This window comes from Cotesia typhae, unplaced genomic scaffold (assembly GCF_013202065.1).
Source record: "Cotesia typhae breed Kobodo isofemale line unplaced genomic scaffold, CoteBio_Ctyphae scaffold_45, whole genome shotgun sequence".
Taxonomy (NCBI): Eukaryota; Metazoa; Arthropoda; class Insecta; order Hymenoptera; family Braconidae; genus Cotesia; species Cotesia typhae.
In genome coordinates, this window is record NW_027423777.1 from 1,122,612 (window position 1) to 1,149,091 (window position 26,480).

Genomic DNA, 26,480 nt, shown 5'->3' on the forward strand with positions numbered 1-26,480 from the left:
TTTTTAATTATTTAAGGTAGAACCCTCGCGACCTCCGTAGTCAAAAGTTTATGTTAGAGTGTACGGTACATATACTTGAGAGTTATTATTGACAAGCCTAAAACTTTTTGCTGTTTATGTACTTATTTCAGCCAATCGCGAACGAGAAACTGATCGTTTGAAAAGTCTGGCAACACTGCATGAGCGTTGATATATTTTATAGTAGTTACACTGTAGTGTTTTGGACTAATTGTAGACTAATCTCTGTTTTGATACATGCGTTTATTTATTTATTTATTTACATACATTTATTCGGAAATATAATTACAATGTCTGAAAAAATATAATTGACAGTATTGTTTTGTTTTTTCAGAAAAATCAGTAATTAAATTTTTTGCATTATGATATCACATCTGACGTGCATTAAACTATTCAAATTTTTCAGCGCATGCGCGTGTCATACTTTTTTCGCGGTTCACAAAACTTGCGTTGTTGCCATAGCTTTATTAACGTATCCCTTCCTCGGCTAAAGTCCAGTAAATTTTTCATTACTTATTAATAAATATCTCTGAAACTGGGTGATAATTATCAATGAAATTATTTTAAAAAAATTGTTTAATTGTTAGTTAACGTTACTTAGGTTTTTTAAAAAGATCCTAAGAGAAGTTTCTGAGATATAAAAATGTTTGTAGGTAAACTTTTGGATATCCCGTATACCGTAATGTATAAGAGTGTTCAAAACTCAAACTTTGAAATTAAATATCGCTGAAACTAGATGGTCAAAAATTTAGTATTTTAAGAAATAATAAAATAAATTACGTAAAATAAAAAAAAATCGTGATTCACATTATCAACTAAAATAACAAAATGTGTCTCTTTATTTTTGTTTGACAACATAAAATGACATAGAAATACGAGTTCATAAATTCATGAGTATATCGCGTGCCTAAAGGTAAAAAGGCGCATATTTTTTTTTTTTATTGCCAATTAAGTAGTAGACACATTCTACACTTAAAATTGAAAAAAAAAAAATTTGAAAGGTAAAAGGGCGTATGTCTTTAATCATACGCTCTTTTACTTTTGAGAATTTAAAATTTTGGTGATCTAAAGGTGAAAGGGCGTATATTTTTTTTTCGGCCCGATTTACAAAGGAACATATTTGTAGTTTAAAAATGTGAAAAAAACTTTCTGTGGTAGTATACCCGCGTAAAAACTCAACTGTACAATTTGTTAAAATTACAAAACAAAATATATCCAAAAAACAATAAAGTACGCGTGATTATTCTCTCGCTTTTTATTTTAAGAAATAGTTATTATAAAATTTAAAGACATGAACAATTATCATGAAATTATAATGTTTGAAGAAAAATAAGAAATTTTAGAATATTCAAATGTTATAATTTTAAAATATTACAATGCTTAAAAAAAAGCGGGAAATTTCAAAATATTTGAATGTTATCTGTCATTGTGATTTTTTTTATTACTTAATTTTTACGTAATTTGTTTTTGATTGATTTATTTTCTATTTGTTTATATTGAACTTTGTAAATGGGGCTGTTATTTGAGCATAACTCGTCTTGTGAAACTATTATTTAACATTTGTTATCAAAACTACAATTTTTTTTATGCGCCCTTTTACCTTTAGTTGTACTTTTCTTAAAGCTAAAAGGGCGTATATCTTGAGATACGCGCTTTCAGCTTTAGGATACCAACTTTTTTTTTTTTCACAGATTTTTACGTTTTAGATAATTTTAAAACGAATGGCAAAAAAAAATTTTTTTCTATACGCCCTTTCACCACAAATCCCTATTAACCCTTAGCTATAAGCCCTTTTACCTTTAAGCACGCAATATACTATGCATTGGCGGGGCGGAGTGGTAATGGAGAGAGAAGAAATGAGAGAACGAAAAGAAAGAGGGAAAAAGATAAGATATTATACACTACTCGCTGTGTATACGACTGCAGTGCCTGCGCACGGCTCATTTAACGCTTTTTTTTCCAGACTTTTTTTCTTACGGTTTTACTATCACATTTTTTTCAGTTAGGTCCCCGAGCAAAATCCCTATCTCCTCCAAGCTTGCCGTAAGAAACTTCGTTCCAAAAATCCTAAGAAAACTATTCTGGCGAGGGTACTACCTTAACAATTTTTTTGTGTTATTTTAAGAGAATTTTTACAAAGAATGTAACCAATTATTTGCCGAATACCATCTCTGTACTTTTTTTTGTAGGTAGGTTTAAAACCTCTAATGATGGCAATCATAATTTTTATATTTTAAGCATTTTTTTTTTGGGTTTGGTTTTTTTTTTTTTTTTTTTTTTTTTTTGTTTAACTGAGGTCCTTTTTTTGTTTCATTTTGATTTTGATGGTAATTTCAGTAAAAAAAAATTTTTTTTATGTGCTTTTTTTGGGGAGTGGGCCATCATGCCCAGGAAAAAAAAAATTTTTTTTTCGATTTTCTGCAAAATTTTGACTGATTTATTCGAAATAGACGGAAAATAAACAAATGTTATAGTTAGAAATCACAAAAAGAAATAACTAGCTTAAGTGGGCCGTTATGCCCCACTCTCCCTTATATAGTCGATCGGCGTTTATTCTATTTGAAATAAATAAATAACGCCTATTATTTCTAAAAGAAATTTTGTTCCTCAGTGTACTTGATATAACTAACCAAATTTTTGAGCAATAAATTAAAAAAAAAATAATTTCTTAGTTAATAGAAAATAAATGAAATTTCAATAATTTTTTTTAAAGATATTCTTTATTCATCTGAAGCTCAAGGGTTAATTGTACATATAATTATAATCATCTTAATTTATGATAATTAATATTTGAGTATTCACTCGAAAAATTCCCTTGTGCTTCACCTAAACCTATTAATCTATTATAAATATACAATACATATTCGTTTAAATACAATATATATGTGTAACCATATATATGTCATGAACAATGTAGTGAACATTTTATCGATACCAAGTTAAATTAAAAATTATTATTATTGTTAATATATTTTGCGTCGTCCAGCGACATTATTTGCTATTTTACGTGCATTATTTTTTATTTATTATCAAAATCCATCAATTCAAAGAACCGTAAAGATTTCTTTAAACTGCAGGATTAAATATCAAGACTTTTTTATATAATTATTTACAAGTGGGGTGTCCAATTATGATTGTAAAAATTTTTATAATTAAAACTATCTTCAGTTATTTCCTACCAAATCATTGTTTGCTTGTTTGAAGCTTAATTGATCTAGTTTTTAAGAAGATATCGCGCTCAAGATGCCATAAGGACATATAATAAAAATTCTATTTTTTTTTCTAAGTCCAAAAAAATTTTTAGTTTGAAGAAAATTTTTTTTTTTTTTTTTTTTTTTGCATTTCTGCTCATTTCATGATAAAATACGTCGGTTTTCAAAAAAAAATTTTTTATACGCCCTTATGGCTCTCGGGACCCACCTCGGATGCCATAAGGGCGTACAAAAAATTTTTTTTTCGGGAATCAACGTATTTTTGTATGAAACGTGAAGAAATGCAACAAAAAATTTTTTCCAAACTAAAAATTTTTTTTGGACTTAGAAAAAAAAATAGGATTTTTATTTTACGCCCTTATGACATCAGCAACGCGATATAAAAGATCGGTATACGAAAACTCAGTAATAAATTAATAAATCTCAAAACTTCTGAACTTCTTGCTACAAATCATTAAAAGAAAAAATAAAAGTCCCCACTTATAAATAATGGTAAAAGTTAAATTGATTATTGTAATTGTGAAAAGTTATTTTTGAAATAATTAGAATCATGATGATGGGCAGTTGTTATTGGCAATAATTGCCCTGCTAACTAAATAATTATTGTTGAAATTGAATAATTAAATGAGTGCTAGGCGATTGAAGCTGATTTTTGCTATTGGATGAACAACTGATACAATTGAACTAGATTATTTATATGATTGAGACGCCCGCGTCTCTACGTATATATTTATATTTATTAATCGATTTATTATCGATTTAAAATTAATTTATTAATAAAATGACAATAGTTAAATTTTATACCTATGAGTATATTTAATTTAAAATAATATTCTGTGCGTTTGTGTTTGTTATGAACACACAAAAATAGTTAACGCTAGTTTTTTCTTAAACTATTAATTTTAATATAATAATTGTCAATTATTTTCTTGTAGAGAATTATATTTTCTACACAACACGTCAGTTACGTTATGAGCATAAAGTCAATAGTTTAGGAGTTTTAAGCGTTCGTGTCGATAAATATGACAACGTTCCATGTAAAATTTTTTTCATTGTTATCGATACTAACATTTTTAATAAAATTAAGTGTTATTAACGTCGATGACGATCGACCAGTTGAGTACGGTTAGTAAAATTCTGTTTTACGGAATAAAAAAAACAATTTTTCTTTTGTATTTTAAAAATCAAAGTCACGGCAGTTACGATTGAATTTAAAAATTGATCTCCACTTACGGCCGGCGTTCGGAGCTCGTTTTCTATTAAAAGTTTGAAATTCATTAAAAATTTTTTTTTATTTTTCTTCTCGTATATTTTACTTATTTATTCACCTATTCGTCAACTAATTCCCAAAGCATGAGAGCTGCGTCAGTACCACCAACAGTTACAACATTCTGGTCATTGTACAAAAATCTAGCGCATGCGACAAGTGAACTGTAGACTTTTTCTTCCACATATTCAGCTTTCGCGCTAGTACAAGGGAATCGGAAGAGTCTCAAATAACCTTCAGCATCTCCACTTACTAACATGTCGTGAGCTGCTGATCGGCTTGACGTTGTTATCACTGTTGTCAGTGGGTAATATCGATTATTCCACATACCTGAAAAAAGTTTACCATTATTCAAAATTTTTTTGTAAAAAAATTTTTAACTATGTGATTTTCATTACAAAACAGTTTTTAGCTCACCAGAAACCATGTATCCAACAGTACAATTGTGAGTGTGCCACTTTACATCCTTCATTACAATTGGACTTTTTTCTGACTGTAGAGCTTTAACATCCCCTAAATAAAAAAAAAAAAAAAAATGAAAAATTTTAGATAAACTTTGAAAAATAATTATGATTTAAATTTATGTTAAAAATAATTTTTATTTTTTTTAGTCTACACGGAAAGAACAAAATTACACTTTATATCCTCCCATATTATACTTAGTGTAATCTGTGGTGAAAAAAAATTTCAGACAATATCAAATATAATCCAGATGATACTAAATTATTTTTGTATTATACTCAGTGTAATCTCTGATTTGAAGAAGTAATTTTTCTGGTTATACCTTGTAAGATTACACTGGATATAATCCGAAAAAATATCCCGTATAATTTGAATTATACTAAGTAGAATCTTGGATTATATAATTTTTTCAAAAATTGTGATATTCAACTTTTTTCTTTTTAAATTTGTTAAAATTGTGATAAATAATTTTTTTTTATTATTCATTTTTTTATGTATTTCTTAAAAATAATTTAGTATAATCTGGATTATATTTGATATTAGCTGAAATTTTTTTTTCATCACAGATTATACTGAGTATAATATAGGAGGATATGAAGTGTAATTTTGTTCTTTCCGTGTATTAAAAAAGAAAAAAAAAAAATATTCTTTTGAGAAGAAATCAATAAAATATACAAAATTCATTTGCATAAATTTCTAAGCCAAAAAATTCTTGTCTCAACAAAATTTTATCTTTTTATTCAACGTAGAAACATTCAAGTGAATTTATTTGAAAATACTTTTTATATAAATCAGAGTTTTCAATTTATAAAAATTCGATTTAAGTAAAATTAGACTGTACGTTTTAAATTATAGAACCATTAATCTATGCAGTAATAAGTTTGCTAAAGAAGAATTTAGCACTTTCAATGTTGTGCGTTAAAACTGTGCAATTTTACAAATTTTTCAAACAAAAAAGTTATTTATTAAAATCACAATGAAAAATGATTAAAATATAAATTTAAAAATAACACACTTACAAAAAACTAAATCATAGTCTTGAGTTACTGTCTGCAAGAATCTACTATCCGAGCTCCAATCCAGTTGGACCAATGGCTGAGTTCCTCGAATTTTGTTGCTTTTTTTATAAGAAAATCCATCGCGGGACACACGGAATAGATATACACTACCATTTTGTGATCCCATAGCAATAATTTCTCCAGCTAAGCATAAAAAAATAATTAATCATATTATGTCATAGGATTAAGTTGAGTTTAGTACTACTCCATACAAATTATCTTACTTGGATTGTATCCAATACACGATAAAGGAGATCCACAGACGCGAAGAGTTGCTACCGCCGCTCCGGTATCGGCTGCAAGAACAAGAAGATGACCTTCAGACGAACCAGCAGCCAAGGCTACACCAAATGGATGAAAAGCTATGCAAATGCACTCAAATCCAACCTAAATAAATATATTAATATTGATTATTTAATTATTTAGATTACAAGGCAGAAATATTCCAAAGAAGAAATAAATTTTTAATTATTACTTGAGTTGTCCAAAGCAATTTGTGCCTTCTCCAAAGTGCAATATTTTTATCATGCCCTGCTGTAGCAAAAACTTCATCATCCGGATGAACAGCAAGCCCCCAAAGTTGTCTTCCATGTCCAAACACAACTTGATTGAATCGCCGTTGTAAAGATCCTTCTAGGATATTGTTACGCGTTGTTCCGACGTATATGTTTCCATCATTTCTTCCAGGTCTCTGAGGGTATATACTTCGTACACCTCCTGATGATTCTGGTAGCTTTAATCATTTAAAAACACGTGAGTATTTGATGAAAAAGTTAGCAGCCACTTGATCGCTTTTTAATTTTTTTTTTTTGACAAACAATTTTGTTCTAAAAAATTATTTAAAAAAAATTTTTTATTTTATACAACTTCTACAAGTCAATTTTTTTGCCATAATTTATTTGTTAAAAAAATAGTCAAAGTTCAAATATCTGCTCAAATAATTTTCATAAGTATTTGTTATGAATTTTGCTGTAAAAAAAATAATACTGAATTTAGCAGAAATCTAAAAATTTTTTAGATTTTTATAAAAATTATTTTATAATGAATAAAATTTAACAAAAAAAATTCCACAAGTAGAAATTTAAAAAAAATATAAATGCGAATTTTAAAAAATTTTTTATTTATAATAATTGTTCTGTTATAAAAATTTTAAGAATTGTTAGATGTCTACTAATTTCAGTACCATGTGAAAAAATGAAAATTGAATTAGCCGACATTTAAAAATTTTTAGAATTTTTTTTTATTGAAAAAATTATTACAAAAAAAAAATTCATTTGTAAAAAACTGTAAGTGCAATTTTAAAAAAATATTTTTTTATTCTAATTTAGGGCAAGTGTGAGTATTACTGCGATTTTTTCGGTAGGTCTTTTACTTCAACAGCATTTGTATTAAATTTTTCAAAAATAATAATAATTTTTTTTTTTAAACCAAATTTTGACTAATTATTGACTCAATAAAAATTAAGAGTGCAATAAACTAATATTTTCTTCAAATAATAAGCATTTAAAAAAAAAATTCATATGCATGTATTACTTCGGGCATAAAAGGAGCTTGTCTTTATTACTGCGAATGACCCAATTACTGCGTGCCTATCACTGCGGATCAAATTCAATAATAAAAAATTTCAGGATCATATAAGAAATTAATAATACACGTTTGAAAGATGATTATTTGTTTAATAAAATGAATGGATGAGAAAAATATAGTCCTGAAATAATTTTAATTCATATCAATTAATAATAATGATCGGAATAATGATGCATAACATAACAAGCAGAGTTTTGATAGTAATTAAAAAAATTAGCTTTATCGAAGAAACACAAATCATTTTGAATTTTTTTAAATCAATCAGAAAAAATTTTGAATAAAGTTACATTCACTTAATTTAATGAAAATTTCTTGGTTTGAAAGTTTTTCTGCTTAATTTAACACAACAAATTTTTTATTATAATGACCGCTTGTATTTTTTATCAACTTTGATTGAGTTGTTTTATTTTTTATCAATTTCAGTTTATAATTAATTTTTAAGATTATTTATTTTTAACTGAGAGCAATTTGAAGGCAATTTGAACTGTCAATTGACAGGCAATATTGGATGTGTTTGGCCGAAGTAAGTTCTTACTTACTTCTTACCGAAGTAAGCCAGTAAGCATAAAAAAATTAAAATCTTACAAGCTGACTATAGCGCTTTTCGGCCAGGACAGACTTACTGGCTTAACATAACACAAAACACCGGTTTGCGTTATATCCCATACATAACCTCATATACTGAATATAATTGACAGTACTAAATTTAGCAATATAATTTAATTCAAGTAAATATTTGCAAATGGATAATTTTATGAGAAATATTTTATTGGAAGAAATATTAAACGACCCAGTGGATAATATCGATAATTTAGTGAATCAAGGTCTGTTCTTGTCCGTTTTGTTTACATCAACAATAAGCAATATGGCGTCGTATATTAAGCTATGCTTACTGCATTAGCACTTATTGGCTGCGTTCAGGTTTACTAAGTACTGAACAGGTCTGACTTTATCTGACACAAAGTTTCATTGTTTTATTATAGATTTTTTAAAATTTTTTTAAGAAATAGTATAGTTGCTTCAAATTTTTAATACAAGATCTGCTAAGACCTGCTCAGGACTTACTAAACCTGAACGCGGCCATTTTGTGTCCCGGCCGAAAATTTTGTAAGTATAGTGAGTGAAAAAAATTTTAAATTTGAACCATTTTATGTAAAGAAAAAGATCTTATAGTAGCACCTCTTTTCGTACAGAAACTCATAAAAAAGTTATAGTTTACTGCCTGTTATCCAGTTAATTTTTATTTATTAATAACAAATTGAATAATTGTTGTACGTTTAAAACTACAATGCAAATATTTTCTTGAAGATTTCAATTACAAGAAACAATTTTTTTTAATTCAAAAAGCTCAAGTACGATTTATTTATAATTGAAATAAAAAAACCCGCAGTAATACCCACACTTACCCTAGTTAATGAAAAAAAATTAAAAACGTCGGCTAACTTCGGTATTATGTGAAAAATGTTACCTTTGTATCAGTAATTCGTTTGTAGTTTTGCAGAGAATCCCAAGCAGCTATTTTACGATCTTTTTCACCACCGGAAAGCAAAGTACCCTCGGAAAGCATCACCAAAGAACTGATGCCCTTGTTATGCGCTTCAAATTCCATTCGAACAAAATAGGCGCCGTCGGCGTCAACTGAATAAATTGTTATAAAACCGTCACTGTCAGCTGTTACGACGTCGCCGTCTTGCTCAAATTGGATACTTGTAACGTGAGTTCTTGATGGCTGAACAAACATTTCTTATTTAATTACCAGGATTAAAAAAAATATATAAATGTACATAATTATTTGTACATAGGTCTGGTAATTTGTTTTCTTTAATATTATTATTTAAGAAAAAATTTTTTTTAACTGACTAAATACTTACTGGTTTTATGATATCAGTTCTCTCGAAAAATCCGTCCTTACGGCGATTCCAAAATGTCAAGTGGCCTCGACCGTGAGTGATTAAAAGATTGTCATCTAAGGGATGGAATGCTGCACCTGTTAAATCTTCTTGTAAAGTCTGAAAGATTAAAATTAAAAATAAATTTTTCATAATAGAGTTAATGAGGATAAAATTGTAATAATTACCGCAACTTTTCCAAGAAGATGACCCCACTGCCATTGCCAAACAGATAATATAGCTTCTCTTCCAGAATCAACGACAAGAACATAACTTCCTCCGTTCTGTTTATTTAATAATATATTAATTACTAAGTTTTATATATGAAATTTAATTAAATAAAGTAAAAGACCCAGGTCAAGAAAAAATTTTCTTGTCATTATTTGATTTAATAAATATTATAAATTACCAGAAAAATTATCAATTAGGAAAAACTTTTTATTATTTTATTTTTAAAAATTTCACGACTAATTTTTCTAAAAACAATTAGAAGTAAATAATTTATTCAAAAAATTAGTTATTTAAAAAATATTCATAAATTTTTTCAAATTAATAATTTAATAATTAATTAACAAAAAAATATCCTTTATTTTTATAAAAAATCTAACTGAAATTATTTTTTTATATTTCATTTAAAATCAATGATAAAAAAAAATATTTGTAAAAAAATTTGCACTTGTAATTTTTTTTTAATTTTTAGATGCAGAATTTTTTATTAAAATTTTTTATAATAATTTAGTTATTTTTTAAATCTAAAAAATTAAACAGATGTATGTTAATTTCAATATCATAAAATTTACTGATTAAAAGAAATAAATCCTAATTCTTTAAAATAAATTAATCATCGAAAAAAATATTATTACATTTTTTCTAAATAATTGTTCATTAAAATCTAAAAATAGGACAAAGAATAAACTTGCATTGTTTCTAGAATTAGGTCTTTTAGTTCAATTTAACACCGAAAAACGGTAATTATTTACAAGTGGGATCAACCCATGCTGGGCCATAGTAAATTTTTTTTTTTTTAATCAAATTGATATATTTTTTTTTTTAATTGTTCGTTTTTTTTATGTATTTTTATGTACTTTAAAAAAAAATAGGAAGACGGTTGACCCTATAGACTATCTCTGCAACTTTCCGCTACCATACTTAAACGTCTAAAAATCCACTGATTTTGTTTTTGAGCTCTTCGAGCTCAAAAGTTTAATGAGTCTTGGATACAAATTACAATAACATTTTTGGAATTTTCAAACTACGATTTTTCGGAAAAAAAATACGAAAAAATAGTTCAATGCTTCGTTTAATTTTTGACCTAAATTTACTGAAGAAGAATCAAATCTTATCGATGATTTTCTAAATCGAAGTTTTCTAAATCTGTTGAAAAAATTTCAGTGATATAACGAAAAACAAACATTTAAAAAATATTTTTTTTTCTTATCTAAAAAAAAAAAAGTAAAAAAATACCACTTAGAAAATTTTGTGAAATTCGTAGAAAATAATGAAGTTTTCTATGAAAAAAAAAAAAACCGAAAATTAAAATTGTCAATCATCCCGAAATTTTTGTTTTTTTCTAAAATAAAAAAAAAACGTTGGATGTAAATCTGAATTATTATTTTTTTAAAAAGTACATTTGAAATTTTTTAAATTTTTAAACCCTTTAAAAAAAAAAAAATTAAAAAAAAAACATCCCAATCTCATGTGAATTTTCAAAAAAGATATGGTTATTTAAAATAAAAAAAAAAAGCTATCTTTTTTAAATAATTCGTAATTTTTTTTTCGGTTGGGTAAAAAAATTTGAAAAAATTCGGAAAATTGTTTTTAATAGGATAGAGAAAGATACCAAAATTTCAAAAAAATCAAAAAGGGTCGATAAACAAAAAATTTATAATTTTGCTTTCATGAAATAATATTTATAATCAATTGCAATACAATATTTATATTTTTTAGAAATAATTGTAATAAAATTTAACGAATTGATAGACATTTCTACATATATATATATATATAGCTTCAATGAATATTTTTTCCCAATATCGGGAAAACCCTTTACCAAACTACTAAAATTAAGTTTTACTTTGAAAAATACTTTTCTGATCATAAAACTCTCAACGAAATTACCTACATAGTATTTACCCATTGTATTCATAATGCGGGGTATACTCTCTAGGCTTAAGAAAAACAACTTATCCTATTGTTATGGTTTGTGGTCATCTTTGCATGATAAGCCTTGCAGTAATGAGCCTTGGAGTAAAAACCTGTCACTGCAAGGTTTTGAACAGGGTTGTCCGATAATTAGTTTTCAGTTTTTTGAGGGAAAGGGAAAAAGTTTCGGGTCTGCCAAATTTTAAAGTATAGTCATTCCAAGTTTTGGTTTTGAAGTAATCGGTTGTATTTGAAGTTTGAAGTTTTTACCTTGTTTCAAGTTTCAAAGTTTACTTAAAAATAAAAAAAATGAGTTTTGCGATGAACGGTGTTTACCCAGTTTTTAATGGAAAAGACATGAAGAGTATTAATTGTAACGAGCAATTAATGAAAAGTGGTAAGTAATATTTACTTCAATAAAATACTTTGTAATTAGTATATTACACATCTCCACCCGCGCTTTTGTCATCCTCGCCTTCGGCACGGTTTGGAATGTCCTACTATCCTCCCGTGGTGTGTATATGATTTTTTATCATACTAGGACCGAAATTTCGTTGATTTTTAAAATTAAAAATAAATAGACATATTTGCACACAGAAAAAAAATTAACTTGTATCAAGAAAATAATTTTGAAGAACTTTATGTCGTCTTAATTTCAGTAGAAAAATTATTAAGCTAAGAAATCTTTTGGTTCAAGTCAATTTTACTTAATTCAAGAATTTTTTATTTATATTCAAGACAAAATAACTCTTCAAAACTATTTTTTTGGTTCATGAATTCTTCTCGTGATTTAAATTAATTTTTTCAGTGGAAAATATTTTAAAATTAATTTTATCATTCACATTTTCAAAGACTTTTTTTTCGACTGATAATTTTCTCATAATATTTTACTACATACTTTATTATTCGGTAAATTGTACCTGAAGAAAATAATAAAAAAAGTAAAATTGTCATAAAGTAAAAAAATGCAGTTATTGGCACTTACAATTTTATTTTAGCTATAAAAAACAAATCAACTCTGGTTCATTTCATGTCAAATTGACCAATAGTTTGAATCGACCCCTTTTGATTTGGATAAATTTTGATCAGAAGTTATCTTTTATTATACAACGAAATTCTGCCAAAGGAAAAAAAATTAAAAATTTTTTTCAAAAGACCTACAAATTTAAAATTTCACGATTTTTCTAATTTTTCAATTTTGTTTTTGTAATATGTCAAACGTCATTATAGATTCAGGAATGGCCTTTTGTTTGTTTGAAAGGGGACACTTGGGGCTATTGAAAAAAAAAATATTTTAGAAAAAAATTAAAAAAAATGCCGAATTTATCAAATTTTGATTTTTAAAAATCGTCAAAAATGATGCATTTAATTTGTTAATGCTTAAAATTACAATACTATGTATCTGCTTAACTTTTCCTTATGTAGAAGTGCCAAAAAAAAAAAAAAAAAAACAATTTTTTTTCAAATTCAAAAATTCATATTTTTGAAAAAACAAAAAACACAGTTCTAAAAATTCTAGGATCTTTTAAGATCAATACAAAAAATTGTAAAAAAAAATTGAGCCAAAATTTTAATGAAGAACGTAATTTTCGATGATTTTAAAAATTTCAAAATTTGGCATTTTTCAAAATTTTTTTCCAAAATATATTTTTTTTTTCAATAGCCCCAAGTTTCCCTTTTTAAACAAACGAAAGGCCATTCTTGCATCTATAATAGCATACGACAAATTACAAATACAAAATTGAAAAACTGGAAAAATCGCGAAATTTTGAATTTGTATATTTTTGAAAAAAAAAAAAAATTTTATTTTTTTTCCTTTGGCAGAACTTTGTTATATGATAAAAAAAACTTCTGACCACCATTTATCCAAATCGAAAGGGGTTGATTCCAACTATTAGTCGATTTGACATGGAATGGCCCCTCTAATAAATTTATAAATATAATTTTTGAATTATAATCGTCATTTTTCTTGAAATTTTTTAAGCCGGGTGGCAATGTAGCTCTTTCTTTCCTCAAAATAGGGACGAATATCGAACTTTCGGTATCAGCTTAATGAAATTAGTATATTACACTACTAGGGCAGAAAGTTTGAGAATTTTGCACCGCGCGCCATGATACCCGAGGCGTAGCCGATACAAAAAAAACCTTTTTCTCAATTTCTACCTGTATTCTATTTGTAAAATGATAATATAATCATGAATTTATAACTTGCAGCTGAATCTTATCCACCTCCATCTCGGCCATGGGTTTTCACAGCTCCACTGGAGGAATCACGACCTTCGTGCGTATTCACGGTGATGACGTACAATGTTTTGAATAGCTCTTACGCTATTCAAAAAATGTACGGCTATTGCCCAAGGGAGTACCTGGATTGGGAAGTCCGAGGACAGAATGTGATGTCAGAAGTATGTCAGTATGACAATGACATAATCTGCCTCCAAGAAGTCGAGATGGAGCAGTACAGCGAATTCTTCCTTCCCAACCTTGAAAGTATAGGGTACGAAGGAATTTTCGCTCATAAGTCACGAGCTTTAACGATGTCAGAGCCAAAGAAGAGGCTCGTTGACGGATGTGCCATTTTTTGGGAAAATGACAAGTGAGTATTAAGTTTTTATAATTATTATCTAATGTTTAAATTAATTCAATATTTTCATTATCTAATTAATATATTTTATCATTTTAGATTTTCCTTTGTCAGTTCGAAGCTCGTCGAATATAGAGTTTCGGCACTGGAGAGTCGTGCCGACTCCTCCGACATGTTAAATCGTGTCTGGAGTCGTGATAATATCGGGCTGTTGGCGGTATTAAAAACGACTGCAGCCGCGTGGACTCATGGACCACCAGTTCATCCAAATCACTTTGAGCAGTTGGTCGTGGTGGCCAACACTCATTTACACTGGGACCCGAAATATCCGGATATTAAAACCACCCAATCCTTGATGCTGACCAAAGAGATCGTATCCTTGGTAGAGAGCGTGAGGAAATCTTTCAGTTGGCCTGGAAGAACTCTTCAGTTCTCAAACATCAAGGTGCTGCTCTGTGGTGATTTTAACTCACTGATGGATTCTGGTAAGTCTCCAAGCTTGGCCAATTATTATTACTAGGCAGAAAAAAAGGTTCACTTGAGCCAAGAAAATATTTTTCTTCCTAATTATTTTCTTGAGCGAAAAAAAAAAATTTTGTTTGACACACGAAATTTCACTTATTCCAACAAAATTAATTTTCTTGCTTTAAGAAATACGTATCTTGATCCAAGAAAATTTATTTAAGTCAAGAAAATCTTGTTGTTTTGAGAAAATTCAGCCTCTTGCTCCAAAAAATTAAATATCTCGATAGAAGTAAATTTTCATTAATATTTTTATTGACTAACATGTCAAATGAGAAGATCAAATAATATTGAATCATTTTTTTTTTTCATTCAATATGTATAATTGAACGCTAAAATAATATAAAATGGGTATTAAATATTGAAGAGAAAAATTTTCTCAAGGTGAGAAAATTTTTTTCTCAGCTGAAGTAAGTGGTGCTGCTTCCCTAAAGTATCTAAAAACCTTGATCAAATATAAAAATTTTCTGTATCAAGTATTTATGATAATTTGAAGTAAGAAAAAATGATTTCCACCAAGAATAGAATTTCAATAAAAATTTTTACTTCGGCCAGCACAACTTCGGTCTTCTTTCAGGCACCCGAAAATATTCTTGTGCCAAGAAATTTTTCTTTCTGTGTAGCAATTACTATGTTCAATTATTAACATTAAATATTTTAACAGGAGTATTCCAGTTTCTGTCAACGGGTAAACTGCCGCTGAGTCACTCAGAGTTCCAGGGTTTTGATTACACCAACGCAATTGTGGCCATGATGGATGAAAAAGGTTGCAGTATTACCCACCCTCTAAAACTATCATCGGCCTGTAGTCCATAGATAATGCCGTATACCAACTACACATACAGATTCAAGGCGATGATCGACTACATATTTTATTCGTCTTCTAACATGTTGTGCCTCGGAGTCTACGGCCCCATTCCGCAAGAATGGTTCACTAAGTTTAGTATAGTGGGCTGTCCGCACCCTTTTGTTCCATCTGGTATGTATAATTCTGTTTCTTGGTTTTTTAATTCAAATTTTGAAAGCGTAAAAATTTTTTGCTCATAATTTTTATTTTTCTTTAGATCATTTCCCGGTGATAACGGCTTTTCAAATGACTCCTTGAAAGATTTGATGTAGGAGTAACTCTGTCGACTTTCTGGATGGGATAGTCAACTACGATGGAAATAAGTCTGAGATTGTACAAAAATATTAATTAAATGTAATATGTCTAAATTATTTTGTGTAAATGTGATGATTTGTGATATTAAGTAAAATACTAAAAAATTGTATTTTTTTAAAATATGTATAAAAATTTGAAATAAAATATTTTAATTCATCTTATTCTTCTAATCTTTAAAAATTTGGTATTGCATAATATATTTTTTAAGTATTAATTATAATTAAAAAATAATCGATACTGTCATACTTTGGACTGATGATTGAAAAAAAATTTTTTTGTAGACTTTAAAAATTATTTTTTGTAATCTTATCTAAGATAAAGGACCCTGTTATTGACCCTGCTCCAGTTTCTGACCTTTTCAACTTTTTTATAAGTTAATAAAAAAACTATTTTTTAAATAAGAAAAAAAAATTTTTCTCAATTTAAAATAAGTAATCTTATGTCTAATGAATAGCAATTGAAAAAGTATAAAAAGCGTTAACTAAAGAAAAAAATTTTTTTTAAAGCTACAGTGACAGTGGAAGCCATTTTTTTGTTGTTATCTAAGCTGTTTAGGTTAGTAGGTACGACAATTCGATCTGTGCAGTATTCACCGTGTAAGTATAAAAATTTAATTAAAAATATACAGGTTAATAGTTCATTAAAATTAATGTTAAAATATTTATAATACACATTTAAATAATTTATATTATTAAAATATGAGGGTCAATAGCTAGGATCAATTTTAAAGATATGATGCAGTTGTTGACCCTCAAATCTTAACCTACAACAAGTAAGGTTATCTGTTTAGTGACATGTGTATAAAATCTAAAAATAATAATATTTATCATTATTTTTCGTTAGTTACTATTTTTCATAATGTGTCGTGATAGATTAACATTAATTATTAGTTTTTATCAATAAAAAATTATATTTAAGGGTCTTGAAAATACTTTTTTGGAGTAGTTTTTAAAATATCATGATAGATAAAAGAAGCAAAAAAAAATTAGAAGAGAAAAAAGAATTTAAAAAAGCTAAAAAATTACAAAATAAAGCCACAAAGGAAGCAGAAAAAATATAAAAAAAGAAAAAAATTCGTAAAAAAAAAAAATAAGAAGTAATTTTTTAAATTAATTTTAATGTTTTGTATTTTTAAGTTTTTATTGCATGACTAAAATTATTTAATATTTAAAATGTAAAATTCGTTTTTAATAATAAATATTGAATATTTTAATCTAATTAATGATTTTAATTTATGTAAACTTACTACGTATATTATAACGTAGTCATAATTTAATGTAAGTGTCAGAAACTAGATCACTGCCAGGGTCAGAAACTGCCACATAAGAAATTCTGAGGGTCAAAAACCGATGCCTTAGATGTCAATTATTAAAACTCAATTTAAATTATTTATTCAACTAAAATAATTATTTTGCTTATTCGACTTCATTTTAAAAACTATAAACTAGTTGATAAAATTATTAATTGTCTCTTGAATTAAAAATTATATTTATTGATGCAAAAAAAAAAAAAAAAAAAAACAGTTTTAATATATCATCATTTTTGGAATTTTCAAACCGCAAAAACTTTTAGAGTTTTTAGAGTTTTAGACTCATGAAGAATCTTTTGCCTTCCAACTTTTAAAGGCAAAAAAGCTATCAAAATCTTTATTTTTTCCTTTGACAACATAAGTTTCAATTGATCGAACTAGAAATTTCAAAGTAATTCCGAAAAAAAACCCTTTTTTCGTTTTTCTGTTGACAACGATAACTCACGAACGAATCAACCGATTACGAAAGGGCTAGCGGCAATCAACTTGGTTTTTTTGTGTTGAGAGCTGATTAATTTTTGGGATCGATCGATAAAGCCGTTTAAAAGTTATTAAAAAAAAAACCACATTTGAAAAAAATTTTTTGCAGTTTTTTTGAAATTTTCAAATTATCCTGCCCAAATTTTATTTAAAATCTAAGTTTGGTCAAAATTAGATTTGAGGTAAAATCAATAACTTCCCAACTTTTGAAAAAAAATTTGGAAAATCCAAAACTGCACGACTCATAATGCTCATTTAATTATGAAATATTAATAAAATAAAATAGCTATCCAATTATTTGTCAATAAATAACGAAAATAACGAAAAAAAAAAACACATGAGTCATGCAAAATAAAAAGAAAAAAAAATTTTTAAAATAACAGCTGTACTAGGAAAGTGATGCACAGGCGCCCCTGGTGGAATAAAATGTACATAATATCTATAGATATAGATATATCACCATCCATGTTAATTTTACATATATATATCGTATTGTATGAAAACTTTTTCGTTCGATTTAGTATAATTTGAGGAAATTTGTATTCTTTGAGGAAAGTTTCAAACTATATCATATACCTAACGTATCGTTTGAGAAAAATTTAAAATTTGACGACTAAGCCTCAAACGCACATTCAATTATTTTTCTGTTTGGGGAAAGTTTTCATAGTCTCTACATTATTTGAACACCTTCCTCAAATGGATTTTTCAGAATGTGCAGTTACTTTGAGGAATTTCCTCAACTAATTATTTACGATATAAATATGTCTATGCATGGTAGTACTTGAAAAATTTCTAGTTCTATTTAATATAGTTTTAGGCAATTTATATCTTGTGAAGAAATGCTCCAACTATATGAATCTATCAAAGTAGTGTTTAAGAAAAATTTTCCAAATTCAAGATAGGTTTTCATCGTTCCATTCCATACTTTTTCTTTGTTTGGGAAAGTTCTCATACTAACTGTGAAATTTAAAGACCGTCTCCACGTATTAAGGTACTAAAAAGCGATTCCGACCATTTTCCTGAGGATGTCATCATGTCCGTGTTCACTCATGTTCACCATGTGACCATGTATGTGTGTGTGTGTGTGTGTGTGTTTATTTATCATTTCTCTGAATAATGTCTGATTTATAAATCCTAAATGTTTTCATTTTCAAATTGAAAAATTTTCTAAATAATGAATTTTTTCAAACTTGAAATTTTTTGGTACGAAATAACTTTTTTCTTATTATTCAAAATTTAATTTCTAAACAACAAATTTTTCAATGCATAAAACTTTGTTTTCCGTAACAATTTTTTTTGTTATAAAAATTTCTTTCAAAATAATAAATTTCAATTCAAATAAATGTTTTTGTAATTGATATATTTCTACGTCTTTTTTTTTTAACTAGTTACATATCTTTATGAATTATAAAAGTTTTTCAAAATCAAAAATTATTTTAAGCTAATAGATAAGTCCAAAATAATTATCTCTATAGAATTAAATGTTTTAACTCAAATAATATCAGTTACTTTTCATTACATTATATATCATTTTTCTCAATTGTGTCTGGTTTATGAATCATAAATGTTTTCATTTTCAAATTAAAAAATTTTTCAACCAAAAAATTTTTTGTTATAAAAATTTCTTTTAAAATATAAATGTCAATTGAAATATATGTTTTTGTTATTGATATATTTCTACTTTTTTTTATTTAACTAATTACATTTATTTATTAATTATAAAACTTTTTCCAAATCAAAAATTTTTTTAAGCTAATAGATGAGTCCAAAATAATAGTCTCTATATAATTAAATGTTTTAATTCCAATAATATCAGTTACTTTTCATTACATCATATATCATTTTTCTTAATTGTGTCTGATTTATGAATCATGTTTTCATTTTCAAATTGAAACATTTTTCATACAAAAAATTTTTTGTTATAAAAATTTCTTTCCAAATAAATGTCAATTCAAATAAATATTTTTGTAATTTTAGAATGTTTTTATCTTGCAATCTGTATATGAAACCGTAAAATAAAGTTCTTTCGATTTAATTACTTAAAACTTTTGGTTACACGCTGATTTGATATCCGCACTTTCACTACAGTCGCTGATATTTTTTGTAAGATGGGATTGATATCGATCAATTTCTGGCATTGCTCGGGTGTCGGCAATTTCTTTAATTTTTCCAAGTTTCCAAAATATTCAATAACAGCATCTTTCTCTTCTTTCGACCATCTCATTCTTTTTATTTTTTCTATTGAAAGCCCTGTAAAAATATAATTATTATTAATTGTATTATAAGCATAAAATTTATATTAATTAACAAGTACTTACTTGTACGTTTGTTTTTGCCCGAATTTTTAATTTGTTGAATCAGTTCATTGTTATCATCACTGCTGTAGTTATCATCTTTCTCATCACTATCAGTTTCATCCTCGTTATTATTATCATCTTCATTATGATCATTGGATTCGATAGTCTTTCTCCTCTTGGCTTTTTTACATTTCTGATTCTCCAAGCTTTTTTCACTTTTTTCTCTCCTCTTCTGTACTATTTTGTTAGCTCGCTCTACTTCCTCATCCTCCTCTTCTTCTTCTTCACTATCTTCCTCTTCTTCGTCGACTATTTCGTCTCCAACTGCAAGGGTTAATAGCTTAGAGACCTCGGTTATCTCTGAAATAGGTACGGGCATACGATATATATTTTTATGTATGTCTTTGTTATGCCCTAAGAAATTTGCTAGTTTATCAACTTGGCATTCTTCAATATTTAGTAAAGAGGCATACGTGGCCACGTGTTTCCTGAGAGTAGTGCCTCGGAGGGTTTTAGGCATTGAAGCTCCGCAGTCTGTAGAAAATTTTTCCATCAATGGACAAGCCCGGATGTATTCTTTGCCTAAGTAATTATCTCCAGGCTTAGCAAAAATAAATTTATTTTCAGCTTTAACATTAGCAGCTTGGCGAAAATAAAGAATGCACTCGATGCACGCTGTCATAAAGGGTGTTAATAATAATGAAACAATTCGGGATAGTTTTCCCCGAAGAGTAATTCGTATAAATTGTCTTGCATATTCTTGGATATTTTTTGAAAACTTCTCCAATAATTTTTTATCCACGTCATCAGCAATACCTTTTTTATTCTCATAATTTTCTAGTGTTAATCTTTCAATCTCGCCGGCTCGCCTTCTATTAAATAACTGAATACAAATCAATGTACATTCTTGTAAATGTAGCCATGCTCCACGATCAAACTCTTGTTTTTCATCATTTAATCTTTGTAAACAAATGACACACTCCTTTTTTAGATAATCATTCAATCTTTTAATGTTTTCTTGGGACGGTAGTATGACCTTTTTGTTTCTTTTCAAATTACTCTGATCTTCAAGTGCTTTTTTATGGATAGTCACAGGAATTTCTTCTTTCCATAGATGTAAGAAACGATCTGCTTGTCGTTCTTTTTCATGATTTTCAGACTTTATGAACTCGCTTTTGACCATAGAACAGCAAGCTTTTACCAATGCAGACAAACTCTGAGCTGTTGCTGGAGTTTTATAATAGCCTAAATCAAAATCCCAATGTGCAACTACTTTGATTGCTTCAACAGCACGATCGAAAAGTCTTGGAATGAATAAATCAGAGAACTGTACAGGCGTATCTTTTTCCAGTTTAAGCATTTCTAGCTTGAACTTTCCCAACAAACGTAATTTGGCTCTAATCATATCGTGTTGATGAGGTAAAGTGTAATTATTGCACAACTTATTTCCGTACTTTATGATTAATTCGTCATATCTAATACACTTCACCTCATCATCTTGCGCTCTCAAGATAGGAAATATTTTCTGTCTTAACAACTTACAAGCCACTGGATGAATATTGTTGGTTAGTGCACGTCCTGATTTCAAAACATTACGTTCCTTACTTTTTTTGTTTGGATCGCATCTTGCAACATGAAATCTTATAGACAATTTTGAATATGAGTTACCACAATTACGACAAGCCAAAAAGTCTTCAGCTGTGTTTGTTGAATTCTTATGAAGACGCCGAGCAACAATCAGTTGTCCTTTATTATAATCGGGATTCGTGTTGTGGAGGAAAGTTCCTCGATTGCGAATTGTAGCTATTAATTTAGCTCGACGCTTACTTTTCTTCTACAAGTACATAAAATCGCGAACTTCACTTTCATTGCTGTGTCGAATTATCAAATGATTGGCAAACTTAGTTTTTAATTCCTTGCAAAAAATACAAAAATATAATTTAGATTTTTCAGATCTTTTTCCCGATTTCGATACTTGTAATTTTGTTTGGTCGATTCCTCCAGAATTAAGAACAAGTGGTGGTCTTGATGTAGTGCTATTGTCAGATGTCAAATTAAAGGTGTTCGTAGTATCTTCTGGATTATACGAAATATCATCGTTCTTCTCAGTTGATCCCCCCGTTGCAGTACTTAGGAGTAAGTTATCATCGTTTCGTTGTCCATGATCAGTAGAATAATTAATGATGTTATTTACGCAATTGTCAGTCGTAGATAAATTATTATCATATGATATATTAGTAATGATATTTTTTTCATTGTTGGAATCAATAATTTCAGAAATGCTAAATTCGTTAAAAGTAGCTTCCTTGTTTTTTTTCAATAGATACTTCTGGACAACTTAAATCGTAGGTATGCTCATGAATTAATTTATTATAATTAATAGCATTTGATCTTTTGAACTTTCGTTGACTCCAGTTGACACGTCAGGCCAGTGAGGATCTAACTCCGAAAGCAGGTCACTAAAACCACTCGGAGGTGCGCTTGAATTATTTAAACTAAGATCAATGTCTTCATTGTTGAAATTTTCATTAACGTTTAAATTTTTTATACCATCTTCAGGTGATGAAACGAGTAAAGTTTTATTGTCTGGTGAAGAATGTGAAACAGGCTTAAACCTTTTAGACGCAGATCTTTGGTCGATGGCGCTAAAATATCTGCTGGTCGGTTCTTCACTATCGAAGTCTTGAGTTTTTACAAAGAAATGAATGAATCTGGAAATAATTGAATAAATTCTTTTTAATAATACAACTATACCTTTGAATTCATTTAACATTTAGACCCTATGATTAAAAAAAATGATTGAATGGTATTAACAGGGTTAAAATTATGATTATTTTTGATTTCATTGAGTCGTGCAGGATAATCTTAAATCATAGTCAATACAATAGTAATTGTGTGATAAATAATAATAAAAAATTTATGTGGAAATGGTAAGATTTTAGAATTTACAAAAAAATTGAGTTCTTACTTTTTCAAGATAATTTTATTGAATCATGCAGGATCATTTTCAATTATTGAAGTGAAACTTCTTTAATGACGCATGAGAAAAATTTTATAGCAATGTAAAAAAAATCGTCACGATTTTCGATTACGTGCCATGTTAATTTTTTTTTATTTTTTTTTAATCAAAGTTCAGTATAGCGACGTAAAGAACAAATCTAGTAAACATTATTAATTCTGAAAACAATTGAAAAATAAATTAAATAGTAATTTAAGAATAAAACATAACACAATTAAAAAATAAAAATATGTATACGGACATCTTTTTTAATGATTTATTTATTCATTTTGAATTCTATAAAATCATTGCATATAATTGTATTATTTTTAATTGACAATTCCAATTATTTTTACTAAGTTATGGCATGGAATATAAATATTTAAATTCATTATGTAATTTTTGTAAACTGATTAATTAATTTCTAGATTAAGTAATAGCAGAGTCAAAATAATGAAACTCATGGTAATAATGATGCGATTATAATTGAAGAGTAATAATAAAATAAATTACTTAGGAATAGCTTTAATTTAGTAGGGAAAAAATTTTTTCCTTAAGTCCTATCTACTCAATTTCTGTGAAGTTGTTAACAATAGAAAGATGATACGTCATTAAGAATTTTCACTTCTTACCTGTGTACTCTGGTACGCACACATATTTTTTTTTTTTTAGTATTATCTTTAATAGGCGCTTATAGAGTAAGCTTATTAGTGAAAAAATAAACACGTATTGTTTGAATGCTAAATAATCATAGAAAATTTATACAAAAGAAAAAGTAAGATTTTAGAATTTACAAAAAATTAAGTCGTCAGTTTTTTTGTAAATTAAAATATTTCTGATTAATGTATCAAGTTTAATCATTTTCATTAACTTAGAAAAAAAAATTAGTACCTGATGTTTCGATTAAGACAGCGAGATATTTTGCTCCTCGAAATTTAATGATACATTTGTTATCGTTTATAACAGAAATAGTTTTAGATTCAATTACGCAGCTTGTTCCTCCTTTGTATTCAACTAAAGCAAATTTTTTGGTCAGTCCAGGTGCCATTTTAATTATTCAAACTGCCTACAATCTATATAATCCTATAAATACAGATAATAATGTAACATAAGACATGTGTAATTATTAATTAGATAGAAGAATCATTGAATAGTATGAAAAAAATTAAAATTTTCATTCTTTATAATATTGAATACCATCAATAATTTTTAATAGGATTTCTAATACCTGTTTAGTATGAAAAAATAATTCCATGAATTCTGTTTCATCAAGGAAACTCAACGATATAGAAAAAGTGAAAAAGTAATTTTTTGTTACGTACATATTTTAATGTATTTTAATGTAATTGAGAAAATAGTTATTAGTTTTTTAATGTATTGTCAGAACCGTACTTACTGTAAAAACATAATTTAGTCAAATTACATACCTTATAAATTTTAATTCACTATTGTTGAATCAGCCAATACATGAATTTAATATTTGTTAGAAAAAACAATTCAACAAAATATTCAAGTATATTCAAGTACTTGTTATAAAAAAAAAAAAAAATTTATTCAATCGAGCAATACGATGAAAAATATATATAACACACTCTGCTTCAATATCAATTATACAGATAGAGAGAAGATACTAAAATGTCTTACCACGTCCAAAGCAATTGGCAAACTGAAGCAACTGCACCTTTGTTACATTGCAATAATAAAATATACATCACTTTTTGAAAACCAATAGTTACTCAGAATATACACTTTTGTGTATTTTCTTACATTCGGAAAATTTCTTTGAAATCACATACACAAATACTTCATAACTACGAGTAAATACAAAGTCTGCTGTTCCTCGAAAATTAAGAATCGGATTAGTAAAACAGTAATACTTTTAGCTAAGAAAGAAAAACAGAATAAAGATTATTTAATTAAATCTGGATATTTTGAGGTAGCTTTCATTATTATTAGTAATTAAAATCATTTCTTTGCTTCAAATAGAATTTACACGATAATCAAAAGCATATATTCATATTTTTACGTTTTATGTATTATTTAATTCAATGAAAATTCTCGAAACAAAATATATGCATTATTTATTGCTACAATCACTACTTATAATTTAGATGAAAAATATGAAAATATATGTTGTTGCACAAACTATTCGTAACGTGATTGGTCGAATATATCATGAGCATGAAAATATATGCAAACGCCATAGTAAGGCGCGCGCTTGCGCGCGCAAATTTGAATTCTAGTTTATAAAAAATATGTATAGTTTGGCGACAGTTTTCTTCTTATAGATTGTATACTTTAGGGAAAATTGTAAAATTTATTTTTGTTTTTCTCTTTGAGGTACTTGCTCAAACTATCAATGGAAATATACATAAATTAATTATTAAAAATTTTTTTCAGAATTTGACGTATTTATGGATTTAAAATTTCGAAAAATTGTATACATTTTTGACGCTTAAGTTGAATTCATTTATATGGCAGATGAGAAAATACCTATAGCTTTACTATTATAATACGAATTAATATGGAATAATAAAGTCTCGTGTTTGACATAATGAAATGAAAATTAAAAATTCTCAAAAATCCTGGAAGTAATGATTTTAAGACTGATTTTTAACAAGAACTACTACGACAGTCATATTTATATCAAATATCGACGATTTGATGTTTTGGAAAGCCAAATGGACCGATTAACTTCTGTGACTTTTTTGTAGGTTTTTAAAGTTATAAACAGTAGCTAGAATTTTTTTGCTTTCATGACTTTTTGTAATACAATCATATTTTTCGAACTCGTATGAACGTGGTCTTGGCGCAATCGTATATAGTGAAACTGTTTCTATTCAAATTTTGAAATCTCTATTAAATTTAAATAATTTTTTAGACAAACATTTTTTCAGACAAAAAAAATTACTTAATTTCAAGTTAGTCTTTAGATTAGAAGTTGAACGTATCATTTAAGGAATTTTCTCACATCGTCATAAGAGTTTATAAAAGTAATATGTATACTTGGAGGACAATTTTCATTTTATATCTTGTATACTTTAGAAAAAATTTTCAAATTTAGTTCTTATAGTATATGCTTGAAAAAATTCCTTTATTATTTTGTGATATATAAGCATATTGTGGGACTCAAAAAGTCTCATAGAGTCCTTTTTCATCATAATATCTATTGATAAAGACTCTTTAGTTTACTATCACTTGCCGACACTTCTCCCTAGTCTGAAATCTTTTCGTTTCTTCTCTAGTCACGCAATGTAATGTTGAAATATAATTATAGCATCAATAACTATTCCATCGAAACTATTTGTAAGAATTGACTTCAATGGATTAACGAATATTAATAAATAACATGTATTCTAAATTAATGGTTTTATTGTATGTATCGTAAAGTTTAAGAAAAATCTGTCAAAATTCTCTACACTGTGCATAGAGGTACTTCCCTAAACGATCCTTTTTCCTAAATAAGTAAATGTTAATATGCATTTTTTTATAG

General features: G+C 27.3%; 3 protein-coding genes across 4 annotated transcripts in view; 1 reads left to right on the forward strand and 2 right to left on the reverse strand.

Annotated features, from left to right (window-relative positions):
• Positions 1-3,322: 3,322 nt before the first annotated feature.
• Positions 3,323-26,480, reverse strand: part of Dcx-emap (Doublecortin-domain-containing echinoderm-microtubule-associated protein) — a 71,815-nt gene continuing 48,657 nt past the window's right edge. For both annotated transcript variants that reach the window (XM_074257820.1, XM_074257821.1), the window contains 8 exons: positions 9,682-9,777; positions 9,476-9,613; positions 9,073-9,333; positions 6,493-6,750; positions 6,242-6,404; positions 5,979-6,161; positions 4,915-5,010; positions 3,323-4,827 (listed from right to left, as the gene is read on the reverse strand). In XM_074257820.1, coding sequence (XP_074113921.1) covers positions 4,559-4,827; positions 4,915-5,010; positions 5,979-6,161; positions 6,242-6,404; positions 6,493-6,750; positions 9,073-9,333; positions 9,476-9,613; positions 9,682-9,777 — 1,464 coding nt within the window. In that variant the 3' untranslated portion in view covers positions 3,323-4,558. The remainder of the gene's footprint in view (positions 4,828-4,914; positions 5,011-5,978; positions 6,162-6,241; positions 6,405-6,492; positions 6,751-9,072; positions 9,334-9,475; positions 9,614-9,681; positions 9,778-26,480) is intronic.
• LOC141536988 (CCR4-NOT transcription complex subunit 6-like) lies at positions 10,382-15,981 on the forward strand (the record flags this gene model as incomplete). Its single annotated transcript, XM_074257825.1, has 6 exons — positions 10,382-10,461; positions 11,661-11,761; positions 13,850-14,231; positions 14,319-14,704; positions 15,406-15,720; positions 15,806-15,981. Coding segments are annotated over 5 exons (1,101 nt in total), but the record flags the coding sequence as incomplete, so codon positions are not given.
• LOC141536985 (uncharacterized) lies at positions 19,553-24,625 on the reverse strand. Its single transcript, XM_074257823.1, has 4 exons — positions 24,415-24,625; positions 23,879-24,070; positions 20,011-22,700; positions 19,553-19,942 (listed from the first exon to the last, which is right to left on the reverse strand). Exons 3-4 carry the CDS (start codon positions 21,392-21,394, stop codon positions 19,728-19,730), a joined length of 1,599 nt encoding a protein of 532 aa, XP_074113924.1. The 5' UTR covers positions 21,395-22,700; positions 23,879-24,070; positions 24,415-24,625; the 3' UTR covers positions 19,553-19,727.